Source organism: Daktulosphaira vitifoliae, unplaced genomic scaffold, assembly GCF_025091365.1.
Source record: "Daktulosphaira vitifoliae isolate Bord-2020 unplaced genomic scaffold, ASM2509136v1 Scaffold_1, whole genome shotgun sequence".
In the NCBI taxonomy this organism is placed as follows: domain Eukaryota; kingdom Metazoa; phylum Arthropoda; class Insecta; order Hemiptera; family Phylloxeridae; genus Daktulosphaira; species Daktulosphaira vitifoliae.
The window spans coordinates 89,044,458-89,067,101 of NW_026099572.1; the positions used below are offsets into that span (position 1 = coordinate 89,044,458).

The following is a 22,644-nucleotide window of genomic DNA, read 5'->3' on the forward strand; positions in this document are numbered from 1 at the left end:
TCATTAATTTCAATCATACCAAAAATATTTTCTAAAATACTAAATAATAAGCTTACACTAATGTTTAAAAATATTCTGGTATCTCAACAACATGGATTTAGAAATAATAAATCATCTCTTACTAATTTAATAACTATAAAACATCATATAATAAAATCATTGTATTATATTATATTATATATTTATTATCATTGAATTATATTGTAAATTGGACATTTGTCCGTAGAAATTAATGAATAAATAAATAAACTGATTTTGAATTCATGAATTTTGAACAATACTAAAGAATTAACCATATATTTTTAATTGAAAATTAATAATTTGTAGTATTTTTAATTCTCTGCTAACATGATTTAACTCATATTTCATATCATAGAATAATAAGTAACATGTTATTGATGTCAGTGAAAGTTTGATCTTTTTTATGTTTCAACTGGTGTTCCACACGGTGGTTATCTCTGTTTTTAATTTTTCTTTTATTGAGTCTTGTTTTAGTTTCTGTAATTATTAGTTGTTTGAGGATAATTCAAAAAATGTATACTACCATAAAATTAACTGATAACTGTATGTGGCTCATATTGAAAATAAAAAAGCTAGAGCTCTCAAAATATTAGGCTTTGCTGTCCTCAACACTTATGAATTTAATGGGGTTTTATGTCTTAAAACATTATACTGTGTATTGATCAGATCAGATTAGAGTACTGTAACCTCTTTTGGAATCCTTCGTAAATTTGTTTTATCAAGTCATTAGAATGAGATTAATGTTATAAGTTATAAAAAGTTTTCTCGTTATGTATCTTATAAAAATATCTTGTCAGTAATCACGGATACACTTCAAAATAAAAATTATGACTTACACCTTACTCCTTTAGTAAAAAGACATCACATTCTCGACATTTTTTCTATGTACAAATATTAAATTATCATTTTTTTGCCCACAGCTTCCATGTATGTCAATATTTTTCACATTTTTGTGAAACATCTTCTGTATCACCTCAAAAAACATCTTATAATACTCCTCTAAATAGAATATCTTTGTTAACGATAGAATAAAATTTAAAAACAATTATTTTACATTATTTGTACTTGTTGGTATTATACAATATGCACAATGAAATTAAATTGAATCAGGAAACATGGGATATGATGCACTTGCGAAATTATTTAAATCCAAACTACTGTTTAGAAAGTCTAAAGCATATCTATACTCTAACTTTTTTCGACCGGTCTTGACGTATGAATGTGAAACCTAGTAAGTGACTAAGGGAGATGAAGAGAAGATAAAATTTTTGAAAGTTAAGTACTACGTCGAATCTGTGGTCCTGTAATGGAAAGTGGTGAATATAGAAGAAAAACTAACCAAGAATTGTACCAAATGTTTAACACGCCCATTATTAGTTCGTTTCTAAAAAGTAAAAGGTTAAAATGGTCGGGTCATATTTGGAGGTCGGAAGGAATGGCAAAAAAACTGTTTACTGGAAGACTAAACGGTAAAAGACCCAGGTCGACCAAGACAGAGATGGGCGGACAGGGTGAAAACGGATCTCACGGAAATTCAGAAGAAATAAGAATTGAAGATAGCGAAGACAGAAATAGATGGAGAGTTGTAGTTGAGGCAGCGAAGGTCCTAAATGGACTGTAAAAGCTGGTGAAGTAGAAGAAGTTGCTATTACACTATCTAATGGTCGCGTTGAAAATCGTTGTTCATGTCATTGTGAAATAATAAATTATTTCGACGCTTAAATAAAACTGTATTTTGTTAAACAAACAATGTAACTCGTTCTTTGTTGTACTGTTTTCTCAATGAACAATAAGTTATAATCGTTATAACAATTATTAGTTTTTATAAACGTTGATAATTGTAATATTATATTTATGTGTAATGTGAATAATTCATGATGATCTTTTAATATATATCACTCGATTTCTTTTAAAATAATAATAATTATTATTATTAAATAACTTTCTTAAGTTAATTATTAACTTAAGAAAGTTATTTTAATTTTTTAGTTTCATGTACTTCTTGATTTACTAATCAATAATCACTATTTTTAATTCATTACTTATACCTTTATGGTGTCAAATATATTAAATAAGCTTATTAAATAAAAATTATCTAATTAAAAAAAAACCTAGCACAGATGGGTCACGGCACAGTGGTGACGTGGCATAGTTGGATCAAGTATAATGATATCTGATAGTGATTAAAATCTTTATAAAAAAAAACGCTTTGATGCAAATCTTTAGATAGTGTTTAATTTTAAAAAATTTGTAGATTATTCCAAAAGCTACATGATCTGATATTTCCTTATTTATATCCTAATTAAGATAAAGTATGTCGAATAAAAAAGGGATATACATAATATTTCTTACAAAAAAATTGTTTTGATCCATGCACTTTTCAATAAGCTATAGCATTATAAAATTAAAAATAGAATCGAGAATTTTCACACAAAAATAGCATTTGGTAGTCAAGATAAAATAAAGTCCGAAATTTTTTTTTCCATAATAAAGTACATTACATTAGCTTTAATCTAAGATATATATAATAGGTCAAAATTTTCGGTACACTTTCAAAATTTAAGTTGAAAAAATTATCATTTTAAATCCCCTCCTGTAGGCAGGTAAAGGGTTAAATTTATAAAAAAAATATACCAAATGATAGGTAAAGACATTAAGCATCTATAAATAAAAATTTTATATTGATTTGTTCATTTTTGAAAAAGTAATGGCAGTTTTAAGTAAAATAAATTTCGAAAATTAGTGATTTTTAAATTTGTAATTTTTTTTGGAGATTTCGCCCATTTACGGGGAACAAGGGAATTTTTTCAATTTTTGAGGGTAATGTCTTCAATTAGATACGATTTGTGATCTTTTAACGTATCGCTGAATGAAATCTGTTCGGTGAGCGCTGAGAATAAGTGGTAACAGACACAAAATAAAAAAAAAAACACATTATAGTAAAACCAATACCTTCTCAGCTTCGCATCGAAGCTAAAATGATTGGTGGATAACAAATTTTAAACTAGTAATTTGGAATTTATAGGAATTTTATAACTAGAGAAGAGGTACAGTGTGTGTAACAACTTTTATCATTAAACATTTTGTAGTAATATGCTCAATGCATTGCATGACGCATCTTCTAATTATTAATGAAAAATGTATAATCTGTATTTTAAATAACTTGTAAACAATCAAATAATTTATCTGTCATAACAAATACGATGTTCAACACAATTTCTTATTATTTATATATATATGTCAATTTATCAATTGTTAAATATGTTATCTGAATATAATAATCCTGTAATGCATAATTAATACAATAAACTAAAAAGATCACTAAAAGCGCTGACAACAATATCCCTGGATTAAGGGTAATATCATTTTACTATAAAAAACACTGAAATCCTTTCAGTCCGCGAGTCAGGGAAAGACTCCAGAGAGACGAAAAAAAAGAAGAAGTGGCAGCGACCAAAAGAGTTCATTTTCTCCGAATTAAAATAAGAATAAAAAGAAACAATTATCAGTCACAGCCCTGTGTTGTTGTCGGCTGACTTTTATGCGTTTTATTTATATATGAAAAGAACTTGCTTTAATTATTTATCTTTTGACGAAGTGCTAATTAAATACTTTTAAACATATATAAATATATCGAGATAATTATCAAATCATTTTACAAGCAATTTACAAGAATAAAAGAAGTAAGTAATTTTATGTTATCCCAATTATTTAAAGTTAATAGTTTGAGTAAAGGATGACAAAGCAATAGATCATTTATTAAATTAATATCTTAAAGTGTCAATTTTGACTGGTTGGTTAAAGAAATTATACATAATCACGTTATATGGTATTCGTGAACTGGCTCTGCCGTTTCGTTGCCTTAAAGATGTTTTAAAAAACCTAGCGTGATTTCTACTGTATAAATTAGGCTCTGGTATTCGTGGACTGGCTCTGCCGTCTCGTTGCCGAGGTATTCGTGAACTGGCTTCGCCGTTTCGTTGCCTCTTAGTTAGGACATTAGAAACTAACCAGACAAAAGTTTATTCTACCTCTATAAGAGGAACTTAATATATATTTTTATATCTACTTGTCTTTGTCGTTCTAAACCCTCGAACCATACGACCCCGATAGAACCACAACATCAGGTTCTCACTAAGCCCATCACCCTTCGCTTATTTTCATTATTTTTACTTAACTACTATTGTTTATTTTATTTGAATTATAACAAAGTGGCGCCCAACAACAGGCTTAGTTAATTTTACTAAGGGTTTTTTGAAAATTACTCAGAAAAAAACTTTTGGATTACAATTTTTACATTGTTTATATGAAAAATTGGTTGAGAATTATTTCTTTATCAATTAAAAAAATTTAATTAAATCAAATTTTAAGAATAAAATCATGCTTATTATATGAAAATTTAAATTATTTATTTATTGAAAATTAAAATTGCGTATGTTGAAATTAAATTGAATTAAAAAAAAAAGTAAATTGCGCTTATTTGTTTGAATAGAAATTATTAAAAATAAAATCGCGCTTATTGGAATTATTTATTTATTGAAAATTATATTGAGCATAAATTAAATTGAAAATTATATCTCAAAAGAAGTAAAAAATTGAAATTATTATTGGGAATTGTATTATTGAACGAAAAAATTGATTATATTATTGATTGAAAATCATATTGCGCTTACATTAAAAGTCGTTTAAATCTAAAAAATTTAAATAGGCTTATTATATAAAAATTGAAATTTTTATTGAAAATTGCGCGTAACTTAAAATTATTTAAATTAACATTTTGAAATAAAAAAGAAAAATTACGAATTGAGAATAAATTTATTTGAATAATACAGAATTTGAGAATAAAATTGTATAAGTGAATATTTAGAGTTATGTCAGAGGAAGTAGAATTAATTGAGATACAAGGTATTCCAGACGAATACAAAAAAACATTAGAATGGATTAATAGTTTAAAAAGACCCGATCTTATTAAAGAACTTGAAACAAGAAAGTTATCTACTACAGGCACTGTATCAGAATTAAAAATTAGGCTATTTTGGTTTTTTCTACCTAAAACATTAACGCAAACTAACAACAAAAATATTATTGATCAAAATTTAAATTCACCCAAAGTAACTAATAATTTCAACATGAATAAAAATTTATTTTTTAAGCCAACTACATTTTCGGGTGGAATAAATGAACGCGTAGACTCATTCTTAAAAACATTTAATAGAGCAGCGTTAATTAATAATTGGTCAGACAATGATAAACCACAATATTTAGTTGCATTTTTGCAAGGCTCAGCTTTAACTTTTTATGATAATATTGAGTCATTGAAATTACCCTGGAATGAATTAGAGAAAAAGTTTAGGAATGAATTTGAACCCATTGCTCAGAATGATATGTTACGTATTTTATTAGAAAAAAGAAAACAGATGATGAACAAACAGTTGCTTATATTAATGATATGGAATGATAATTTCTTGTGCGCTATCTTCCTTCCATCTAGGTATAAAAAATGTAAATTTCTTCTTAAGTACTGATTTAAAAATTGTTATCCACTAGTCATTTTCTTATCTGATCATTGTCAATGAATCTATGATTTTATAACATTGTTATATATCTCAATATCAGTCATGTAATGTGTAATTACTCATCATTAAATATTTCAGTATATCAATTTTTTTTAACTATGTGATTTTTTAATTAATCATTTTTTTTTTTTTGTCACCTTAATATATTTATAAATATATTATTTAAATAACTAACCTGCAAATACCTCTGAACAACAGTATGAGCAATAACTTCTTTTTGTTCGTTTTCAATAAGAATATCTAAAAATTCAGTGTTACGACGATCAGAAGCTGTTAGTATTCGACCGGCTGAATCTTGACCTGCAGCTAAAGCTAATAGCTCAGTTGCCATTGCTTCGCATTGTTTTCCTGCAGATATTAAGTCTTTTGCTCTCTCTTTTTCCTAATTTTAATAATAAGTTATATAATAACCAAAAATTACTTTCTACAGATAGATATATACAGAGTGATTATTTTATCATACACACTCAATTACTCACGGAATAATAATAATTTTGTATATATATCTATTTTTTTGAGTACCATTCGTTATATATTCCAGTATTGCCAGTTGGTTTATTTATAAATGTTATCTGACGATAATGTGCCTAAATATCATACTTTAAGCATATCTGTTGATAAAGTTATAGTTAAAAAAAAAAGCTGTGTATCTGAAATAGCGACTCAATAAAAAAACATTTAACTAATTTCTGTATTGTATTTGTAATCCATTATGTATTATAAATATATATTAACTCAAAAATTTGAAACTTTAAAGTTTTATTGTTAATAAGCGAATGAAGTTATTCAAATGTAATTTACTGTAAAAATAAACCTTAACAATTTTATTGAATTCAAAATATGCGATACCATATGAAAAAATAAAGTTGACTAGTATGTAACTAATGGTTACCAAAAAATTTTTATTGTTAGTAATTATGTGTTTTATAATAAATAACTTGCTCTGTATACTAAGGTGATCCCTCTATTGTTTTTTAGTCTACATTTAGTTTCCTATTTACACTTCAAATTTACATAAATGTATTTCATTTTGATCATGTTGTATTAGTTTTATCACAGGCTTTAAGGCAACTGTTATTTGATAATGTTTCTTTCCACATATCTGTGTTTGTTATGTGCCTTTTTTATGGAAATATATTTAAATATATTAACTTTATAAATGTGTTTTTTTTTTTTAATATGCTTATATTAATTTCACCTATATGTATTTTTATAACTCTCAACGCGCTACGTGTTATCCAGTCGTCTATCGCCTTGAGACTAAACTGTCGTAACGCATTCACCCCATCCCGCTTACCACACGACGGCAACATTATTCCTGTATAGTTTTATTTTTGATTTTTGGTTATTTTATATATATATACAGAGTGATTTTTTTATCATAACCCACTCAATTACTTGCAAAATAATAATAATTTAAACATTTTTTTTTTTCATTATCTTTAGTTACACATTATTCTTGAATTTTTAACTATGTAATACTTTTTAAGTTCATCCCTTATGCCTTGGAAGGGGGTCAACTTTGTTTTTTTAAATGGTAACACATATTTTTAATTTAATAAAATGTTTGAGTTTTTAATTTAATAGTAAATGGCATTTGAATTTTTAATATAACTTAATTCGTTTATTAGATATAATCATTTAAAGTTTCAAATTTTTGAATTAATATACAGGTATAATACACAAGGGATTACAAATATAGGTAGCTAATTGGTTTTTTATAACATCGATATTAGCAGGTACACAGCATTGTTATTATCAATTGTAGTAAGGCACATTGTTATGAGTTTATAAATACACTAACTGACAATATAGAAAGTATATCTATTGATAATCATAATCGATAATAAAAAATCCGTGACTGAGACAGCAATGTCATAAAAATCCAATTAACTACCTGTATTTACAATCCTATGTGTATTATACATGTATATTAACTCAAAATTTTAAAACTTTAAATGTTTATATCTAATAAGCTAATAAAGTATATATATATAATAAAGTATATATATATAAACAAATTTTCTTGTTTATTATTAGATATACACATTTAAAGATTCAAATTTTTTTGAGTTAATATACATGTATAATACATAAGGGATTATAAATACAGGTTGGGTTATTATGACGATATTCGCAGGTATATAGCTTTTATTATCATTGTAAATAAGACACTTTGTTGTGAGTTTATAAACACACTAACTGGCAATACATAAATTATATCTATTGATAGTGATTTATTATTTTATACTTATTTGAAACTGATAATATTTTGACTTATACATCTTCTTCTTCCTCACCTTAATTCCAACTACTTGGGGTCGGCCACCCTTATCCTAAACTTCCACTTGACACGATCTCCCACGTCCTTTACGCTCAAATCAGCTGTCCTCAATATCGCATTCAATTACAACCCTCCATCTCTTTTTTTTGTATTCCTCTAACTCTTCTTCCTTCAACATTTATTTCTATAACCTTCTTACGGCTTCCGATTCTTCTCTTCTCATAACATGACCAAACTTTCTAAGTCTATTTTATCTCAACTTATCTACGGCTGACGTTATACCTAAATTCATTCTTATATATTTGTTCCTAATCCTATCTTCTCTAGTCACTCCAATCATCTATCTAAGCATTCTCATCTTTGCTACACTCATTCTCTGCTCTACTTTCTTGTCATATGCCCAACAATCTGAACCATATAACATAGCTGGTCTTATTACAGTCTTGTAGAATTTACCTTTAAGCCTCATTGGAATTATTTTTTGTATATAACACCAGATGCTTTAATCACCCGCACTTAATTCGGTGTCTTACATTCTCGTCAATACCCCTGCTCTTTTGCACAAATGATCCTAAATACATAAAACTTTATACGTCTGCTATCACGTCTTTGCTTATTGTCATTGATTTCCTCATGTCACCTACCTCGTGATCTCCTTTGTTAAACTCGTTTTCTATATACTTTGTATTACTCCTACTTATTTTTAAAACCTTTTCTTCAAAAGTTGATCTCCACACCTCGAGTCTTAGATTGATTTCCTCCCTATTTTCTCCTATTAACACTATATATAGTCTGTGAACAATATGCACAACGACACATCTCCTTTTGATTTGTCTAGTAATTACATAACCTGCAGAACCTTGGTACACTCCTACTTTTAACCTAAAGCTTTCTGTTACTCGTCTTACGCTTTTTACTCCGGTACAAGTGCCATCATACATATCTACTATTATATTAATGTACCTTTTGGGACTCTTTTTCTAATTAACACCCACTTTAAAATAAAATCCATTTATGTTATATACAGATTTTTCTTTTTTTTTAATACTTTTCTATTAGTTGACTTATACAAAAAATTGGCTCCATCATTGACTATCCAAACAAAAACAAATTTTCGTTACTCTTTTTATTTTATTGTCTTTTATCATTTCTCAATTTTTCATATATTTCTATATGAGTCCTTGCCTTTAAATATGGTCACCGAAATACTATTATTCCTTTCTTTTGGCTTTGTTTATGTTAATCTTAAGACCTTTTTTCTCTTATTTTCGCAAATCTATAGACTTTTATTTCTGCTTCCTAGCCTTTCATACCTTTTAAACTTTACCTTACTGTCGCACACATGGTTTCCTTTTATTTAATAATAAAAAAATAAAAATATATTTCAAAAAACCCTGCAAAGTGGAGTCGCGGTACAGTGAGGATGTGGCATTGTTGGGTCAAGTATAAGGATATCTGACAGTAATTAAAATCAATATCATAAAAAACGCTTTGATGCAAATCTGTAGATAATGTTTAATTTAAAAAAAATGGTGGATTATTCCAAAAGCTACATGATCTTCTATTTCCTTAATTATATTCTGTTTAAAAGTTCATTGATTTATAAGTATGAAATTGATGTTCAATAATTTAATATTGTAATTTTTACAAAGAAATAATAAAGTAGTTGAATATTTTGTTACTTTAATGGTACACTTGTATAAAAATTAAAGGTTTTTATGCTAAATTTTTCAAAAAATAATATTTTAAAGGAAATGGTTCGATTTAAAAGTAAGTATGTCGAATGAAAGAGATATATATAAAGTATTTATCATTAAAGTATAGAATTGATTCATGCATTTTTTAAAAAATTATAGCAATATAATGTTAAAAATGTTAAATATAATATCAAGAATTTTTTCAAATAGCATATTTTTGAATACGGTATTCATTTTCACCATGAAAACAAGTCCAGAGGTCAATTTTTTTTCAAATTAAAATATATTAAATAAGATTTAATTTAAGATGTATATAAAAGTATCAGTCTTTTCGGAACTTTTTCAAAAGTTAAATTTTTTGTGAAAAAGTTACCATTTAGAAACTCTTCCTGTGGGTTGGTAAATTGTCAAATGTTCACAAAAGTATATCAAATGATAAGTTAATAACTAAGGTATCTATAAAAATATATATACAGGATGATTTTTTTATCATAACCCACTCAATTACTTATAGAATAATATAAATTAAAAAATTTTTTTTTATTACTATCTTTAGTTACACATTATTCTTGAATTATTAACTATGTAATAATTTTTAAGTTCATCCCTTATGCCTGGTAAGGGTGTCAACTTTGATTTTTGAATGGTAACACATATTTTTAATTTAATAAAATGTTTGTGTTTTTAATTCAATAATAAATGGCATTTGAATTTTAAATGAAACATAATTTGTTTATTAGATATAAACATTTAAAGTTTCAAATTTTTGAGTTAATATATAGGTATAATACACAAGGAATTACAAAAACAGGTAGCTAATTGGTTTTTTATGACATCGATATTAACAGGTACAAAGCATTGTTATTATCAATGGTAGTAAGGCACATTGTTGTGAGTTTATAAATACAATAACTGACAATACAGAATGTATATCTATTGATAGTCATAATTGATAATAAACAATCCGTGACTGTGATAGCAATATCATAAAAAACCAATTATCTACCTGTATTTGTAATCCCTTGTATATTATACCTATATATTAACTCAAAAATTTGAAACTTTAAATGTTTATATCTAATAAACGAATAAAGTTATATTAAAAATTCAATGACATTTGTTATTAAATTAAGAACTCAAACATTTTATTAAATTCAAAATATGTGTTACCATTTAAAAAAACAAAGTTTACGCCCTTACCAGGCATAAGGGATGAACTTAAAAAGTATTACATAGTTAATAATTCAAGAATAATGTGTAACTAAAGATAGCAATAAAAAAATTTTTTTAAATTATTATTTAACTGTAAGTAATTGAGTGGGTTATGATAAAAAAATCACCCTGTATATATATGTATATTTATAGATATCTTAGGTATTAACCTATCATTTGATATATTTTTACGAATATTTGACCCTTTACCTGCCCACAGGAAGGGTTTCAAAATGGTAACTATTGAAATTGTTCGGAAAAGTTATATATAAATGAAAACTTTTATATATACCTTAAATTAAGGCTTCTGTAATATACTTTAATTTGAACAAAAAATTTGACCTCCGGATTTGTCATCGTGGTGAAAATGACTACCGTATTTAAAAATATAATATTTTTGTGTTAAAATTTAGGGTTTTGTATTTTATTTTATTTTACAATACCTGACAAGAGAAGTACATTGATTTTCATAAATATTATATAAATTAAATTAATATAGCATAGAAAGTTAAACTTATTTAATTTTTTTTGCTTTTTTTAAGTCGAGAAAAATAATTTTGAAATTTGAATTAACTTAAATTGCTATTTTTTTCAGTCGACTCAAGTGACGTACGGTTGTAGAGTCGGTAACACTTGTGTCTAACGTGCTTGGGGTATGGCATAGAATTTTTTGCATTTTTTTCATAATTCTTTTAAAGTTAGAATAAATTTTAAACTCCTTTAGTTTTTATCTCATTTAGATTCAATAACTTCAATAAAGAATTTTACGTTTTTGCTTCGATGCAAAACTGAGACGGTATTTTTTTGTGACTATCATTTATTTTCTTTGTTTTAACTGGACCTAATTTTTTCAACGATACATCAAATGATTACAATTCGTATCTAGTTGAAGATATTAATATAAAAAAAATTATAATTTATCAATTAAACAGTTACTTATCCCATGTTCTCCATACAGACAATTAAAATCATTCATTTCTCATATTTTCAAAGTATTTATTGACGAATCAAGTTCGATATGATTGGTTTCAATTAAAAAATGAAATCATTGTACTTTGTAATTTAATCATTTTTTTATTCTACTTGTGTGTGCTACTACTAGACTATAATATTCTAAATTTTTTGGTAATATGTTGCTATAAAAGTCATTTCTAAAAAAAATAATAGTTTCTCCTGAATTAAAATTGGATTTTTAGATCTTTTTAACAACTTTTTTTTGATTAGTTATTGTAGTTAAAATAAATCATTAAAATTAATTCAGTTTATATTTCAATTGTAGAATCTTTTTAAACACCAAAAGTTACTAGGAAATGATTACTAGTATTTCGATTTAAGTTATCTAAAAAATATTGAGCTCTTCTAATAAATTTACTATTAATAATAATTATAAAACTTCATGACTGCATATTAATCTTAACAATACAATTTTTTAATTCTCATAATATTTTCTATTTAATGATGTCAATTTCAAACATGCAATTAAGCTAAAAATGTTATGGCAACATATTCAATTTTTTTTATTATTAATTTTCACAAAAATCAACTTTTAAGGATTAAAAAAATAGGTTATATATGTCATTTTCCTTATTTTTAACAAATTAAAAATCAAAATTAGTATTAATTAAAAATATTTTTTTTTGTTTTTAATTATTTTTTTAAATGTAATTACTTATTTTTTAATAATAAGTAATAATACCAAAACTTAGAAGTGATAGAAAAAGTTGATTTAGAGAAGTAAATTTTTTTTCTGATGAAAGCTCCTTATAGTCCACTGTATAAAACTTATAACTTTGTTATAAGTAACAAACATTTTTTATTCAAAAGTATTGCATCAAGCCCTTTAAATTTTTATACGCGTTAAAAGTAAAGAAATATACAGCTACTTTATTATTTTTATAATATCTCCGTAAAAATTACAATATTAAATTATTAATATTAATTTCATACTGAATTTAATTACTATAATCATTATGTATTCATATATTATAATTATAAATAAATTAACTAATCGGGATATAATTAAGAGAATAACAGTTATTGTTGCTTTTGAAATAATCTACCAATTTCTTAAAATTAAATACTATCTACAAATTTGCATCGAAGCGTTTCATATGATAGTGATTTTAATCACTATCAGATATCATCTATACTTGTCCCAACATGCCACTTCCATACTGTTCCGTGATCTCACTGTGCTACATTTTTTTATTATCAATACTTGTGCCTGTATGAAAATATTTTTCCGTTTTTAAATCAAAATGAAAAATATTTATAAAGTTATGGTAAAAAAAGAAATACGTCAAATGTCTAAAAATATTTAAATATATTATATTATTAATAGACAAGACATTTCTAGATTCTGTGGTGTATCCAAAAGGGACTAAATGGTTTAAGTTCAAATTGAATGTTAAATTGAAATTTTAAGTTGTAAATCACTTTAATAATATTAAATTTGAACTTTTTTGGTATAAACCCTTCTACTTCAATAAAATTTCTGGTTGTTTCATCAACGAATGATGAGAAAGTATTAAAACCTATCTATATTTCTTTTAATTATAGAAAACCTATCTTCTATGTGCATGTATTGAATTTTAAAAAGTCTAAACTCAATGATTTTGATATCTTAACTTGATTAATAAGCCCACCTTATTTGATAAATTCATGAAAATGTTTGAAAGTTTTGCAGCTGTATCTACTGGAGCTGGTGAAACAAGAATAAATTCTTCTATAGGTTTGTTATTGTGATTTTTACTGCAAATCATCAAATTGTACACAAACTAAAATCAAAATAATAAATTAGGTACTTATTTATTATACAGGGTGGTCCACCACTCACTGACAACTTAAATAACTTTTGATCCAGTTAATATTTTTAGTTAATTTTTTTTTTTAAATAATAGTTACATGTTAGGTCTATAGCTATATCTCAATAATTAATTTTTTTACATTTTATTAAAAATATTAATTATTTTTAAATTTTAAATAAAATGTAAAAAAAAAATCTAAGATAGCTATTTTGTAGAGTAGAATTTAAGAAAAATTTTAGTAAAAAAATATCTTATTAATATTCAGTAGTAAATATTCTGTAGCGTTTTAAAGTTTGTGAAAATTTGAATTTTTATGTATTATTTTACGGTATTAAACATTGAAATACGTATTGAGAAAAAGACAGAAGAAAACGCTACCTAAAACGCTAAAAAAAAAATCAACTAAAAATATTAACTGGATCAAAAGTTATTTAAGTTGTCAGTGAGTGGTGGGCCACCTGTATAATTGTAAGCTAGGTGTTATTGACTATACCCTTCTGTCATCCATTAAACCATAAGTATCATGCTCTTTAGTCATTAAATATTCTAAGACATCATTATGTCCTTCTTGTGCGGCAAACCATATAGGAGATGCTCCATAATTTGTTTCTGATTTTGGTGAAGCGCCTGACTCTACTAAAAGTTTTACAACATCTAAGAAACCAGCACGAGCCGCACAGTGCATTGCAGTCCAACCATTCTAAAATTCATGATATATATGTAAATATATTTATAATTCTATTTACATAATATATAATATTATATAACATCTGAGGCATCTATTCAATATCTACTACGTAACAAATTGAAATTTTTTGATTATTTATATAAATTTAATCTTATTAAAAGTAACTTGACAAAAAAATTAACATAATTATTTTTTTCATATTATTTCTTAATTAATATCGATTAAGATATTTTTTCAAGTTATTTCCAATGATTCAAGAAAACGCCCTCTAATAGTTATTATCAGAGAAATATAAACATTGGCGCAAATAATAAGTAGCACTCCTAGTGTCTCTTGTGATGATAGCTGCTCGCTACGTTTATATTTACTTTCTCCTTATTTTTAATATTTAAATTTTATTAACACAGACGTTTCCATGCAGAAAATAGTAGAAAAAATGATCAGTCTTACATCCTTATATTTCCCCAACTTATCATACTACAGAAGGTGGTAGTGCTCTTTCATATGTTTGGGAATCAAAGATAGTTCTTGATTGGCCAATGTTGAACGGGACGTGAATTATAGCCGGCTTGCATCAGAGATCAGACATCAACGAAGAGAAAATACAATAAAAATCTAGTTGCCGCACTGTAGATCCATACACAGAAACATATGTTTATATTCACTAGGCAAAGCTGATCCCCTTCATGTAGAAAATAATAAAAACTACAATTATTTTTCTTTTTTACATTAACCTCCTTCGGTAAACGGATAATGAATTGGCATTTGATATGAACAGTCAATATAAATTGCCAATAAAATAAATAATAATGAACTTAAATCATAGCAGTCTAATAACTCCAACATTTTACTTAGATAACAGCGTCAATATTATACAATGCTTTTCGATAGTACAACAATTCCACCATTCTATATTTCAACAAATCATATGCTATGGATGTGCCAAATGAAAAAGCGTTTCTTATTTTATGTTAGCATACGGCAAAGTTTAACACATGACTGAAGATAAAATATAATTATTATATAAGATATAATAAAGTATATATTCAATCGTCATGGTTATCGTAATAAACGTAATAATGAATATTTTATTATTTCAATGTGTTTACTAACTAATAACTGAGAACTTTCGAAACAAGTATTTTATAAGATTATTGTTTTGTCTCAGCAGTAAAATATATAAATTTAGGATAAATAACAGATTACATAGAGTCAATACATTAAAATTAAAAGATTGATTATTGCAAATTACAAATTTAGCGTAATTTTCATAGTACTTTTTAGTAACCTTATTCCAAGCCTTTATTTTTTTCTATTGTATTATTAATTTTAAAACCCAACATAATGATTGAAACACTAAGGACAAGCAAGAAATATCTGAAAGAATTAAACTATCATTATATGATAGTTTTTGTGGAAATTTGCATAGTTTAATTTTTTTATTTTAATTTAGAAGGAATTGTTTTTTTTTTTTTTTTTGGCTGACAAAATCATCACAAAATTGATTGAATTGAGTAATTTTGCAATTAAAAACATAATTAAATTATAATAAAAAAAAGAATTAGCTGCTTAAAATTGTTTAAATGAGATTAATTATTTAATTTTAATAAATCGTGTTAATATAACGTGACCAATTTCTTTACATTTTATTCTCCCACGCTAGTGATTGTACTAGCTGCCCTCCTTTCTTTATTCTACTTTTGTGTTTGAACTAATTTTAAAATTACGTTTTCGTTATACCCATTAAATTTATATATTTCTCTTATAGCCACCAGCTCTTTATAAAAATATATTTTATTCATTGGACTATTCACTAATCTATAAACTATACTATTAAAAAACATTAGCTGTGGTTCAGATTGTTCGGAATGTACCTATAAATGTGTTTGTTTTTTCGATAAATTTTAAAATATAGTTCTTCCTCAACTCTATTGACTTATAAATTTTCCCTTTACTTCCTGTTCGAATGTGAATTTAATCGATGGGTCAAAATAATTTAAATATTGTGTGAAGACCTTCATATTATAAGCTTTGTTTATTACTGCAAAAATATCCAAATTTTAGGAAAAGCTTCATGGGTATTTTTTAAATTTATTTCGAAGCTACTCATGAAAAGTTCTGCTAGAAATATTAATAGTGTATTTTCCATTGTTGTACCTTCAATCCGCTGATTTATTATTTTATACTTATTTGAAACTGACAATATTTTGATTTATACATTTTCTTCTTTTTCTTCTTCCTCATCTTAATTTCAACTACTTGGGGTCGGCCACCCTTATCCTAAACTTCCACTTGACATGATCTCCCACGTCCTTTACGCTCAAATCAGCTGTCCTCAATATCGCATTCAATTAAAACCCTCCATCTCTTTTTTTTTGTATTCCTCTACCTCTTCTTCCTTCAACATTTATTTCTATAATTCTTCTTACGGCTTCCGATTCTTCTCTACTCATAACATGACCAAACCATCTAAGTCTATTTTGTCTCAACTTATCTACGGCTGACGTTACATCTAAATTCACTCTTATATATACGTTCCTTATCATCTATACTCCATCTTATCTGAAAATTAAAATTCAATTTGTTAAATGTAATGTGATTGTTCTATCCTTATTCTATCTTTCTTAGTCAATCCACTCATCCATCTAAGCATGCTCATCTTTGCTACACTCATTCTATGCTCTACTTTCTTGTCATATTCCCAACAATCTGAACCATGCAACATAGCTGGTCTCACTACAGTCTTGTAGAATTTACCTTTCAGCCTCATTGGAATTCTTTTATCGCGTAAGACGCCAGACGCTTCTCTCCACTTCAACTCATCAATACCTCCCCTCTTTTGCACAAGTGATCCTAAATAACTCTCCACCTCTGCTATCACGTCTCCGCTAATTGTCATTGATTTCCTCATTTCACTTACCTCGTGTTTTCCTTTGTCAAACTCGTAATCTATATACTCTGTCCTTCTTCTACTTATTCTTAAACCCTTTTCTTCAAGAGCTGATCTCCACACCTCTAGCGTTTGTTTAATTTTCACCCTATTTTCTCATATTAATACTATATCGTCAGCAAACAACATATTCCACGACATCTCTCCTTGTATTTCTCTAGTAATTTCATCCATATAACAATGCCTCTTCAAGTTAAACAAAAAAAGTATTTCAACATTCTTTTCTTTTTTGATATACCTACACATAAAATTTTTGATCTGTGACCTAGACTCGACCGAAGATGAACAGTTGAATATCCACATTTTTTGCATTTAAATCCATATAATCCAAAAATTTTCGAATTTTCAATTAAAAGAATAGGGAAGGACTTGGTTCAAAAATTATCTAGTTGGGTTTGAAATGACAAAAAAATGATAGGTTAATTTCTTTTGACGTAGTAACCATATTTTCGAGTATTAAGACAAATATAATAAGGGATTCATAAACACTGACGAAAGGAACAAAACATAAAAAAGTATAAAATAAAACAGCTAATTGATTTAACAAAATTATGTAAAAGTCAAAATATAGGAGTTTGACAAAGGAGAATACGAGGTAGGTGAAATGAGGAGGTAAGTGACAATAGGCGAGGACGTGATTGGATAGGTGGAGAATTTTAAGTATTTAGGATCAGTTGTGCAAAAGAGTAGTGGTATTGACGAGGATGAGAATTAAGTGTGGGTGGATAAAGTGGAGAGAAGCATCTAGCGTCTTATGCGATAAAAGAATTCCAATGAGGCTGACAGTAAAGACTGTAATGAGACCAGCTATGTTGTATGGTTCAGATTGTTGGACATATGACAAAAAAGTAGATCATAGAATAAATGTAGCAAAGATGAGAATGCTTAGATAGATGATTGGAGTGACTAGAGAAGATAGGATAAGGAACGAATATATAAGAGTGAATTTAGATGTAACGTCAGCCGTAGATAAGTGGAGACAAAATAGAATTAGATGGTTTGGTCATGTTATGAGAAGAGAAGAATCGGAAGCCGTAAGAAGAATTATAGAAATAAATGTTGAAGGAAGAAGAGGTAGAGGAATACAAAAAAAAAAGATGGAGGGTTGTAATTGAATGCGATATTGAGGACAGCTGATTTGAGCGTAAAGGACGTGGGAGATCGTGTCAAGTGGAAGTTTAGGATAAGGGTGGCCGACCCCAAGTAGTTGGAATTAAGGCAAGGAAGAACATAAGCTTTAATTTAATACATGTTTGGAGTATTCTAGGTACCATTTCAAATCTTAAATTAAAATTTAAGTTTAAAAGATTAAACTTTTATAGAAAAGTTTATATTTTGGTTTCCCGTATAGGCATTTAAAAGTCAGATTTTCAAATAATATATAACTAATATATAAATTAACATAAGTATTTTTATAGCAACATAATTTATTTATTAAACAAGTTATGTTAATTGAATAAACTTTTTTTAAAAAAGTTTTAAGTTTCAAGTAAAAAGAAGTTTATGAAATGTCGATATTTAAAGTTTTAAAAATTGTTATTATATTGGGGAGTTAACAAATTTATAATATTCAATGAACCTACCTTATCTGTTGCGTTAATCTCTGCTCCTTGGCCTAATAAAACTTCTACCATTGCATAGTGACCATATGTAGCAGCAATATGTAAACATTTTTTTCCGTTTAAGTCAGAACTATGTAATAAGTCTGCTGCTCTAGATAACAAAAGACCGACTACGGTTACGTGACCACCAAAGCATGCTAAATGTAGTGCATTATATCCCTGTAATAGTTGAAAAGAATAGTTATGGAAGTAAGTAATTTATCAATAGTAGGAATCATACACATTCAACTGTTGCTGCATCAACTTGTACTCCAGCCGAATTTAACAACAAACGAACAACATTTTCATTACCACTATACGCAGCAAAATGTAATGGAGTCATTCCAGATTCATTTCCCAAAACTCCTAAAACGCTTACACCAGAAGGGGGATCCGACTTAACAGTTACCGGAATATGAGACAGTAGTTCTCGTACAGTATCTAATTAATAAAATAAATTTTTGTTATTTTATGATAAGATAAACAGCTCTATTAGATTTAAATTATCGAAGACTCAGAACAATAATTTTTTGTGGCATGAGATTTTCATTTTTCTTGACAGCTAAAATTTTTCATTATATTAGAATTTTAAGTTATCTGTTAAAGAGGTATCCGAAGATATTGTCCTGAATGTCATGGTAAAATCTAGCTGGTCAAAATTTTAAGTAATAATGTCACCTGTTTGACCACAATACGCTGCCATGTGAAGTGCAGTCATTCCAAGTCTTTTACTTGATATTCTCAGTGATTGAGATGACCTTAATACATCCAAAACTGACAAATGACCATTTTGTGCAGCTAAATGGACAGCCGTAAACCCTGCCTGAATAGTTAAATAATGTAAACTAATTTAAACGAATAAAAAAATAAATTATAGTTATTATGTTTAAGAATACATTTTTAATTTTAATTCGATGAAACGTTTCCTATAACTTGATAATATTTTTTTTTGTATTAAAACTATTAAAAATATCGAAATAAATTTTAAGGATATATCAATAATTGAAAGACATACCTTATTAGTATTGAAATTTATATCCTATTATAGTCAAAACAAAACATATCGTTGAAATCACTTAGTGGAGACAAGTATAGATTAAAAAATGACAGCTATTAAAATTATACATGTGTTAAAGCTATCGTAGATTGACGTATTGCTTGAAATGTTTACGGATTTATCCATATTTTCAGATATGATCTGACATTTTGGATTCGTTGCAGAGTTCATCTTCAGAGTGATAGTTTTAGTATAGTTACAACCACGACCTTGTAACTATTGCTTTGAACTCTGCAGAGTCCGAAACGTCAGCTCATAACTGAAAACATAAATATATCAGTAAACAGTACGAACAAAACGATTAAAACTTTTACTAAAAAAAAGTTCGATAGGAATGTGTTTGAAGAAAATTTTTTTTAGAGAAATTAAATTTGATAAATGAAATTAACTTAATACATCTGCATTTAAATTACTTTATTTTCCAAGAAATTTTCGGTAATATAAAATAATAAAAATTGAAAAAATCTATCTTTTAAATATATTGTGATTTTTGATTTATGTAGCTATTTTATAGAATAGAGCAATTTTTAGAATGTGGAATATCTTTTAGCTTTAAAGTGTTTCAAAAAACTTTAATTAAATATAATTACATTTAAGGAACGTTGATTTTCAAAAACTAACTAGAGAAAAATTATTCATATATATTTCATCATAATAAACTTATTTTTTACTTAAGTTATATATTGTATTTTAAAATAATCTTCTTACATCAATTATTCAAATAAAATTACCTTATTTTCATCCGAACATGATGCACCTGCTCTTACTAAAACTTTAACAACTTGGGCGTGACCACCTTCAGCAGCCAACTGGAGTGGAGTAGCTTCAGTGATACGATTTCTAGCAGATATTACTCCATTCTTATCAAACTTCATTAATTCCACAATAACTCTTACTGATCCTTGCATTGCAGCTATATGAGCACACGTATTTCCATCCTAGAGATAGTATTTTTTTTATTATTTTATAGTTTAGAGATTTTTTTTTTAATTCTTCTATACTTTAGTACAAGCCAAGACTAATTGTGGATGCTGCTGTAAGAATAATTGAACAACTTCGGGAAAGTTATTTTGTGACGCAATATGTATTGGTTTCTGACCTTGATCATCGGTAGCATCAATGTTTGCTCCTAAATCTAATAATAATTTACATACTTCCAATTGACCTGCTGATGCTGCTAAATGCAAAGGCGTTTGTTTTCGCAAAGTTAGTATATCAATAACTGCATTGTGGTCATGTATCAAAAATCTAGATAAATTTAAAAAAAATGTTATAATACTTAATACAAGGTGACTGCGCAGTGTTGCCACGGACTTATTTTATTTCGTATTTAATTAAAGGTAAAAAGTAATTTTAATGATGGAATATCAAAGAAAAACAATGGGGAATAAAATTATTATTTTTTAATTAGTTTAATTGAGTAGGATACTAATAACTTTAGAAAAATATTATATCTTATGTTATAACTTTGAAAAAATCGTTTGTGGCTTAGTTAATGAATCATCTGTATAGTATAAAAAAAAACATAAGTTATTTAAGAAACAAGCAGTAAATATGAGTACTATATTTCTTTAAAAAAACATAATAGGTGAATTCACATAAGGTCAATATTTATACAAAATACAACAGATCAAATATACTGAATGTTAAATTTTTCTATTTAGTAGTGGCCAAATTGTGTAATATTAAGCAATTACCTTTTAACAGAATTTCATTATAGTTATTCAAGTTGTCCCATAGTTAAATGTAAAAGGCTAAAAATGGTTAAATAGCAACCTAATAGACAAAAAATTCTATATGGTCATAGCTATTTAAATTAAGCACAAAATATATAACTAAAATGTATAAATCAAATAATAATAAAAAAAATCCAGTACAGTCGCGATCCATCATAATGATGATGCGACAGAAAAAAACCCAATATAGTGAAATTATACATTAAATAACAATACTAGCATAAAATGTTTCAATGCGATTGTTTAAAAAAAAACGGTGGCACAAGTATAGATAATATTTGACATTGATTAGAACCATCATTATAAGATACTCTTCAAGTGAATCTATAGATAATTTTTAATTAAATAAAATGGAGAGATTATTAAAAAGGTAAAATGAACTCTTATTTCCCTAATTACAAGTTTTATGATTTATAAATGTAATATATGCATAAAAATATATACAGAGTGATTTTTTTATCATAACCCACTCAATTACTTACAGAATAATAATAATTTATACATTTTTTTTATTACTATCTTTAGTTACACATCATTATTTCACTTTACGTGTAATATAATTAACACTTCTAATAATTAGAAATAATGCACAATTATTATACATTATATCTATATTCGTAGAACATAATTCTTTTCAAACAAAAAATTAAAATAAACAACTTAGAGAAATATTCATCAAAGGCATACTGTTTATGTATTATAATACACACGACTCAATCATACCTCGATTAATAGTCACTTTTTAAATCGTTCTTTACAAGAAGAAATCTTTCAATAATTTTTTGAAATCTTTTTTATTTCAATTTTAATAATAAAGCACATTATATTAACACTTATCTTAAGTATAAAAAAAAACCCAGCACAGGAGGGTCGCGACACAGTGGTGACGTGGTATAGATGGATCAAGTATAATGATATCTGACAGTGATTAAAATCACTATCAAAATAAAACGCTTCGATGCAAATCTTTAGATAGTGTTTAATTTTACAAAATTGGTGGATTATTCCAAAAGCT

At 26.6% G+C, this 22,644-nt stretch overlaps 1 protein-coding gene across 3 annotated transcripts in view; it reads right to left on the reverse strand.

The window, feature by feature from the left end:
- Positions 1 to 22,644, reverse strand: part of LOC126909876 (ankyrin-1) — a 76,352-nt gene that overhangs the window by 14,966 nt on the left and 38,742 nt on the right. For 2 of the 3 annotated variants that reach the window (XM_050692291.1, XM_050692298.1), the window contains 8 exons: positions 20,895 to 21,141; positions 20,625 to 20,831; positions 19,515 to 19,659; positions 19,078 to 19,277; positions 18,819 to 19,016; positions 14,091 to 14,297; positions 13,436 to 13,567; positions 5,773 to 5,979 (listed from right to left, as the gene is read on the reverse strand). In XM_050692291.1, the coding sequence (XP_050548248.1) occupies positions 5,773 to 5,979; positions 13,436 to 13,567; positions 14,091 to 14,297; positions 18,819 to 19,016; positions 19,078 to 19,277; positions 19,515 to 19,659; positions 20,625 to 20,831; positions 20,895 to 21,141 (1,543 nt within the window). The remainder of the gene's footprint in view (positions 1 to 5,772; positions 5,980 to 13,435; positions 13,568 to 14,090; positions 14,298 to 18,818; positions 19,017 to 19,077; positions 19,278 to 19,514; positions 19,660 to 20,624; positions 20,832 to 20,894; positions 21,142 to 22,644) is intronic. The other variant, XM_050692305.1, reaches the window with a different exon arrangement.